This window comes from Pelecanus crispus, chromosome 26 (assembly GCF_030463565.1).
Source record: "Pelecanus crispus isolate bPelCri1 chromosome 26, bPelCri1.pri, whole genome shotgun sequence".
NCBI classification, from domain to species: Eukaryota; Metazoa; Chordata; class Aves; order Pelecaniformes; family Pelecanidae; genus Pelecanus; species Pelecanus crispus.
Window position 1 is genome coordinate 319989 of NC_134668.1, and position 7865 is coordinate 327853.

Sequence of the window (7865 nt, forward strand, 5' to 3'; positions counted from 1 at the left end):
AAAACCGGGGGAGGGAGATCTTGCGCCCAGGCGCTGGCAAGAGCCTCTCTGGGAGGATGCCATGGGGCCACCCTCCGCCAGACCAGCACAAGGACGAGCAGAATCGCACCCAGGAATCATCAGCACATAATAATAATAATAAAAAAAAATAATCTAACTTCCCCCCCAAAATCAAGCCTGCTATCTAAGCCAGACAGCCCAACTTCTCCCGCCCCGGCAGCAGCAGCACCCGATGCTTGCAGTGCCATGGCGATGCTTGCAGTGCCATGGTGGGCGAGGGCTGGATCCTGGCAGCGCCGGGGGGATTCCCTCACCCGCGCAGGCCCACGACAAACCACGATCCACCCTCCTGCAGGATCAGCCGCCTGGCCGGTCACCGTCCTCCTCCTCGCTGGAAGGAGCATCCCACCCGGCTTTCACGCGCCAGGTGGCACGGTCGTGTTTTTGCCCGATCCGAACTGCAGTCTCTGGCTGGAGGCGGGGAGGGGAAGGGTGAGCAGCAGCCGGGTACCAAAGAGCACCCCCAGGCATCTCTGCGGCTGGGGTCCGTGGGGCACTGCTGGCCGAGCTCGGCTCCCCGGGCTTCCCCACTCCAAAGGCACGGGACTGAGTTCAAGGCAGCCGTGAAATGCAGCATATTTAAGGCTTTTGCTTCTTAAATAAAAAAAAAAAAACCCAAACCCAAAAGGGGAAGTTTTTTTGGATTCTGGTTTCCTGAGCACAGTTGGGGATGGCCAGGGCTCGGGCTGCTCTGTTCCCTGCCTAGGTGAAGGACCAGAGCTGGTAGGGGTCCGCTGGGTCGCAGGGAACCGCCGCTGGGTGCTTCCCTCGTGCCGTCAAGCATGTACCGGAGGCTGGGTTTTTAATCAGCCGGTCCTGCCAAAAAATAACGATGGCACCAGCTCAGCGATGCCCGCGGGATGGAGAAAGGATGCGACCGAGGGGAAGCGGCAGAGAAGCATCGTCATGTGGGGATGATGCCGTCATCCCCTCGGGCGATTCCCGGGATGGAGGTGCGTCTCCTCACCTGCACCAGGTCCCACTCCTCGCTGCCTGGCACCCGGCCGGGCTTCCCTCTGTACTGGCAGTCACCCAGCTCAGCCGAGCCCGAGCCCGCCCGCAGGCAGAGCTCCTTCCCGATGTTGTGCCGCAGCTCCCGCTGGCTCGTGTACTCAAAATACTGGGGGGCAAGAGCGGAGAGGGGACGTCACGCCGCTGCACCCCGAGAAAGTAACCCCAGGGGAAAAGCAGGGGGGTTGCAGGCGGGGGAAATGCCGGGGAGGACGGGTGCCCACCTGGTTGCCCCCCATCCCGTGGCAGGGGTACATGATGAGAGGTTTCCCACCGTGGTTGTTCTCACCAACATCCAGGCAGCTCTTGGTGCCCTCGTTTTTTATCTGCAGAGAGGGAAAAAAAGGGGCAGGGGGTGAGCTGGGCTCTGAGGTCCCGGGGTGCGGTCCTGCCTTGGGTTTGGGCTTTGCGGGGCACTTAATTATCGCTGCACAAACATGATCCCGGTACTAGGTTTCGTGTCCAGGCCCCTTGTCCTTTCCAGGATGTGAGGAACGCCCGTGCCAACGCTTCCGTCCCACTGAGGCAAAGGTGAGAACGGCCCGGCCAAGGTTTCAGGAAACAGGTGAATTAAAACCCGGATGGGAGCCAGCGCCCAGCCCTCGCTGGATCCGACGGCTGATTCCGCATTGCCCCGGCCGAGGAGGGTCGGACTCAGACCCCAACACCTGGCTCAGAGGAAAGGGGCTTTTTCTGGCAGCCCCATCCTTGGGGATGGAGCCATCTCTCTACATCCTGCCTGTCCCTGGCTCCATTTTTCAAGCCCACCCTGTGCATGCCAATGCCGGCGAAGCGCTCATGGAAGCTTTCAGCTCTTTCGCCCAATTTAACCCAATGCCCCGTCCCTGCGGGTCCCCCACCCCGTAACTTGCCCCAAACCAGCTCTGCCGGATTCCAGCTCTGTCAGCCAGAGCCCAAACCGGCCCCACCAGCCAGTGGCAGACGTGGTGACGGACGCGGCTGCACCAAAACCCTCCAGCACTCTGGTTTAAATGCAAAACCCCCAAACCCAACCTTTTGGGGACTTCACTGCCATGGCTATTTCTAGGCAAGGACTGAGCCCAGCAGGATGCTCTGGGCACCCCCATACTTACTGCTCCATAAAAAGTTGGAGTCAGGTCGGGAACGAACATCTCTGGGTAGACGGTCTGGAGGTACCAGGTGAAGTTCTTGCAGTGGAGCTGCTCCCTCAGCTTGCGCCGGTCTGTAATGTCACCATACGTCTTCTATCGACAAAGTCACGTGAGAAAATTAAACTAACCTCTGAAGCCAGCAAGGAAAAAACACAAAAAACCTTCCCGAGCCGGGGGTCAAGAGCCGAGGGGTCCTCCCGGCTTTGTCATCGTGCGTCATGGCGTGCCCAGGACCGAGACCGGACTTGGGGTCTTGCAAGACATCCCTGGTCCCTGGCAGGTACCCTCAGGCTCTGGCCCCTCTTTGAGAGGGCTGGGACGTTTTGGCATCACAGTGCAATGTTTTGGTGTTGTAAAAAAAAAGAAAAATTAAAAAGAAAAAAAAAAAATCATGTTTTTCTACCAGAAGACATTCTGGCCAAACAGAAAAAAAAAAAATAGCTTTTTGGCTACATCCTTCCACCTGCGTTTGCTTTCCCACCTCCAGGCTGAGCCCACCTCCTGCCTCTGCTCAGGCTTGAGCTCCCAGCAGCATCAGCACCCCCCAGGAAAACCAGAACCCCGCCGGCGTGCCCGGTACCTCTCTGGCCATCTGCGCAGCTTGCTGGTTCCTCCTGTAGAAGATCTCCTTGTAGTCGTCCATCCAGACCTCAGCCAGGCGGACCTGGTTCCTGGAGATGACCTGGGTGCCCTTGGGGAAGGTGTGGGGGCTCTTGGAGCGGAAGACGTGACCCACGACGGAGCAAGGGATGATCTCGACTTGACCCCCGCACTGCCAGACCTACAGGGAGGCAACGCCTGAGCCGTGGGGGGCCCAGCCCCACCGTGCCCCCCAACAAGGAGCATCCCTGAAGACGCCCTTTGAAGACGGCACCGACCCGCCCTTACCCTGAAGGACATTTCCACGTTCTCGCCCCCCCAGATCTCCATCTGATCATCGTAGGAGCCGATGCGCTCGAAGTAGGACCTGGAGATGGCAAAGAGGCCACCGGCAAAAGTCGGGGACCTACAGGGGAGGGAGAAGGGGGGAAAAAATAGGGTTAAAATAAAAATAGAAAAGCAGAAGTCTGAGTTTTGGGGACATCGTGGCCCTCGCAGTGGGCGTGAGCACTTTGCAGCTGCGTCCCCCCATGTCCCTGCCCCGTCCAGCTGTGCCCCAGATGTGGTGGCTTTGGCGGAGGGACCGGACATGGCTGCCAGGAGGGGACGGAGGGGGCGGTGGCAGCGTGACACCGAGGGGCCTCGCCGCCAGCTCTTGACTCAAAGCGAAAGGGGGATATTGTTACTGAAAACCTATCGCCAAAAAGAAGGGGGGAGATTAGAGCTCAGCGGCCGGCGCCCCATTCATTCCTCCAGCTTCTCTAATCTTTTCCATCTGATCTTTAGAAGAGGCTGGAACAGAAACTTGCTTTTATTCAGGAAAAATAAAATAAAAAAAAAAAAAAAAAAAAAAGGATTCGCTGAGCTGCTGCGTTCCTGCCGAGCGGAGATGAGACGCTGCCAGGAGCCGAACTGCCAGCTCGCGGTAAAAGGGACCTTTATTGGGACAGGGACGTCTCCCGGGTGACCTCTGCACGAAGCCAGCCCTGCCGCCGGCCAGGGCACGGGATGCGGACGGGGCCAGGCAGGGTGTCTGGTATCTCCCGGTGGGAGCACCTGGCTTATCGTGGGGTACCAACGGAGAAGTGCAGCAGGAAAACCTGTTCAGGGTTTCTCCACATGAAAATAAGGGGGTAAAACTAGGGTTTTCGGTGCAGCCCGATCCACAGGTGACAAATTCTTGCTGCTGTGCCAGCGCAGGTGCCCACCCTGTGCCCAGGTAGCTGGGTTGGGTATCCAGAGCGAGAAGATACAAGACAGCGATTAAACCCTTAACGAGAGACTCTGCAGGAGCAGGGAGATGGCTGGAGGCAATTCAAAGGTGTTTGCAAAAGCTCCTTTATGGCTCAACATTCGCCAAACCCCGGGGGAGGTTTCTCCTCTGCCAGCCCCACGCCCTGGCCGTGCCTGAGCATCCTCGGTAGGCACAAACCAGTCGAGATCCCTCAAGCCAAGCATCCCACGGGGGAAGCTCCGCTGGGAAGGGACAGCATCGCTCACCCAGAGGCACCAAAACCTGCAGGGAAAACCCCAATTTGTTGGAAAAGGCAACAAAAACAACTGGAGGAAGGGGCAGTTTCCTGGCACAGGGCACCCAGCTCTTTGCCACCCCTGGCCGTGCCTCCCTAAGCACCCCACAGCAGCCACGCACGCGCAGCTGGTTCATTTTGCAGCCTTTGGGTCTGGAGATGCATTCCCAGGGCTCATCCAACCTTTGCTACCATCACACCAGCTCCAAAGTGGATAAAAATCCCCCCCTGCGATGGCTTACTTGATGGGGAACGTCTCGTCCTTCCTCCGCTGCTTCTCCTGGGGCGGGACGGCCTCCCAGCCAAAAGTCAGGCTCCAGTCAAAGTTGCCCCGGCTGTGCTGTTTGCCGCTCTGGACAGGCTTGGAGAACTCAAAGGTGTTGAGATCGATGGTGGCGATGTCGGGGCTTACGACGGCCGTGGGCTCTTCAGCGATGCGGGATAGGAGGGGCTCCAGCCAGCCGTGGAAACACTCGCCTGGGACACAGGGACGGGGTGGCCATGGAGTGGAGACAACTTCACCCCCACGCCCAGCTCCCTGGGGACCCCCGGGAGACGGTGGGTACTCACAGTGGGCATCCAGGAAGGTCAGGACCTCTGCACTGGCCACGCTGGCCCCCAGCAGCCGTGCCGTGATCAGCCCTTTCCTCTCCTCCTGCCGCACGACCCGCACAATCTGGAGCTGCTTCACGTAGCGATCCAGCTCTTCCTTCAGGTAGTCTGGGGGTCGGGAGGGAGCGACCGACCCCGTCAGAGGGGGAGATGCCGGTTCCTGTGCCCCACCAGCCCACCCTGCTGCCCCCACCCCATCCCTGCCCCTCGCAGGAGCTCCCGCGTGGAGCCCGCACCCAGGTTTGGATCCGGCTGCAGGCTCAGGGAGACACGGAGCCTCCTTTCTCCAAAATCCAAGAGGGTTTTCGGCTAAAGAAAGTGGGTTTTGCAAAGGGGCTGGCCATGTGCCCCATCGAATCCTCCACCAGAGAGGGATTAGAGGAATGTCGGGGTGAGAAGCCTCATGCCCTGCGGCTAAAGTGTCACTGGGACCACGTGGATGAGCTGTCACCGAGAGGAGGGACAGCAGACAAGGTGACACCCAGGGAAAGTGGGATTTCCCTCCTTCCTTGGCAGATGCAGCCAAGCAAAAAGCTGGGAATGGCCAAGTGACAGCTGGGATGTCCAGAGACCCGTCCTGGGAAGGGACCCGAAGTCTCAGGAGCATCCGACCCGCGTCCCCACTGCAGCGGGAGCCAAGCTCACGGGCAATAAACCCCTGCGCCGCCCTGAGGTCTCTGCTCCTTGGGAGCCTGTGCAGAGGCCATGGGCGGAAAGGGAGCATTTATCTCTGGGGCGAGGGCAAAGTCCGCCCCTCTCCAGTGCCCCAATGCTGCACCACATCGTTAATTTGCTCTGGGTGTAGCTACTGAAGATTGCAGCCTGGCGGGCAAGCCCGCCGGCGGATGAGGTGTTTGCAGGACGTGGGAGGAACGCCCGGGTTTTCTCCAGGGCTGGGTTAACAGCAGTGCCAGAGAAGGGAAAAACCCTGACGGCGCTCCTGGGCGGGTGCAAAACAACATGGAAGAACTGTCAGATGCATTCCGGGCTGCTCGGAGACTCGGCACGAGCCGCTTCTCCTCCGAGTGGCTCAGAACCACTGCTCCCAGGGAAAGATGCGTGGCATCCCCCCTGCATCCTGCCATGGCTCCCGCATCCTGCCACGGCTCCCGCATCCCGCCACGGCTCCCGCATCCCGCCACGGCTCCCACCCACCATCTGTGCTGGCATCGTCCACCAAGATGATCTCCTTCAGCAGGAGGGCCGGGGAGGTGTGCAGGACGCTGTACACCGTCCGCAGCAGCGTTGACCAAGCTTCGTTATGGAAGACGATGACGACGCTGGTGGTGGGCAGAGGCGGGCACCGCTTGAATTTCTGGTCGATGCACCTCCAAGAAAGAAAAGCAGCGGTCTAAGCAAGACGGGGGCAGGCACGACAGAAACAAAATACCCCTCGTCCTCCCAAACCCCACGGCAGGAGAGCGGCTCCTGGCCCCGGCAGTTCTCAGCTCATCGCTGCTTTGATTTCAATTGATTCCTACCTCTCCCCCCGCCGCCAGCCAAGTGAATCACATTCCTGCTGCTTGCCTGGCCCCGGTGTCCCCCCCATTGTCACTGCTACACCTGCTAAGCACGGATAATCGCCTGCCGGCGCAGGGGGGAGCGGTTTCCACACCAAGGCTGCGTTTCTACCTCCTATTCAAGCCTTTTTTCTGCCCCAAAATACCCCCCACGCCTTCCCCAGCCCCCCCCCCAAGCAGGCGAGGGTTCCGGGGGAGCACGCTTTAATCTGGCAGCCCATGGCCGGGGGGCAGGCGAGGAAATCTCTCAAGTTTACGCCGCTGCCTTTGCCCCCCCACCCCAGCGGGGTCTGAGGCTGTTCCACTCGGCTAAGAAAAGAAAAAGTCTGATTACTGGAACCGGCTGAAATAAAAGAGGGAGGGGAGGGAAAGTGGGGGCAGATGCCGGAGCCACCCGGCCGCGAGCAGGTACATGGAGACACAAAGAGCTGCTGCTGGCTTTTGCCCATTGCTGTTAAAAAACAACCCCAAGGGGACAAAAATTAGGGGGGGAAAAAAAAAAAAAGAAGCATTTTTTCAGCCCTCCCTCTGTTCGATCCCCTGCCAATGCTCGGTGACATCCCGTCCCCAATCCGCTTTTTTGTCCCCTTAAGTTTCGGTGTCAAGGGAGCGAGTGGATCCGCGGGGCCCTTTGGGTGATGGCTCTTACTCCGGCGGGCGGCTGTCGGGTCCCAGCGCTCGCTGGAGGGAGATGCGGTCGCTGGCGAAGGCGTTGAAGCAATGCTTCTCGTAACCTCGCTCCTTCTCCTTTGTCTCCTCCGGCGTCCATTGATCCTTCTTGAAGGCTTTGCCGTCGGCTCCGGGGCTGGCGGGATCTTGGGGAGGTCTCTCCATCAGCGGCCGAAGCTCCGCCGCCGTGTAGACGCCGGGCAGGCAGGAGCGAGCGCCGGGTGGCGGTTCCTCCTGCCGCACCGGAGCTCGGATCTGCAGCTTCGGCATCGAGTCTCGGATGTTGTTGACGGCCCCCAGCATCAGGTCGAGGACTTGGTCCTTCCCCTGGACAATGTTCTTCAACCAGGGTTCCTCGCTCGGGTCCTTGTTCCCCACGTCCTTCTGCAGGATGAAGAGGAAGATGATGAAGACGGCGCCCGCCAAAGCCACCTTCAAGGCACTGTAGCGTCTCCGGAAGAGCCTCATTTTTTTTCCAGTGTGGTTTCTGGAGGGTCCTCCCTGCGGTGATGGGTGTTTCAGGGACGTGGGGTCTCAGGGTGCTTCATGATGACCTGCTCTGTTCCACTAACCTGGGGAGAAGGAGAAACACCTGCAGGTTAATTCACAGACTGGATGCGCTTTGGGTGCATCCCCTTGATATTAATATAATATTAATTACACATTAATACAAAGTTCATTCCCTGCTACAGAGCAAGCAAGACCCCTGCAATCCTCTCCCCCCAAGCCCA

The 7865-nt window shown here is 59.2% G+C and overlaps 1 protein-coding gene across 1 annotated transcript; it reads right to left on the bottom strand.

The window, feature by feature from the left end:
• Positions 1–762: 762 nt before the first annotated feature.
• GALNT6 (polypeptide N-acetylgalactosaminyltransferase 6) lies at positions 763–7602 on the bottom strand. Its single transcript, XM_075724964.1, has 10 exons — positions 7115–7602; positions 6101–6273; positions 4904–5053; positions 4576–4810; positions 3093–3210; positions 2785–2985; positions 2166–2297; positions 1296–1397; positions 1028–1180; positions 763–876 (listed from the first exon to the last, which is right to left on the bottom strand). Exons 1-10 carry the CDS (start codon positions 7600–7602, stop codon positions 763–765), a joined length of 1866 nt encoding a protein of 621 aa, XP_075581079.1.
• Positions 7603–7865: the final 263 nt, after the last annotated feature.

Excerpts from the sequence above, each read along its gene's own strand:
- GALNT6 (XM_075724964.1), bottom strand. The coding sequence starts at position 7,602 with ATGAGGCTCTTCCGGAGACGCTACAGTGCCTTGAAGGTGGCTTTGGCG. Across the intron at positions 6,274-7,114 it reads CCCGACAGCCGCCCGCCGGA|GTGCATCGACCAGAAATTCA; the intron begins GTAAGAGCCATC and ends TCTTTCTTGGAG. Across the intron at positions 877-1,027 it reads AGGAGTGGGACCTGGTGCAG|GACCGGCTGATTAAAAACCC; the intron begins GTGAGGAGACGC and ends ATTTTTTGGCAG.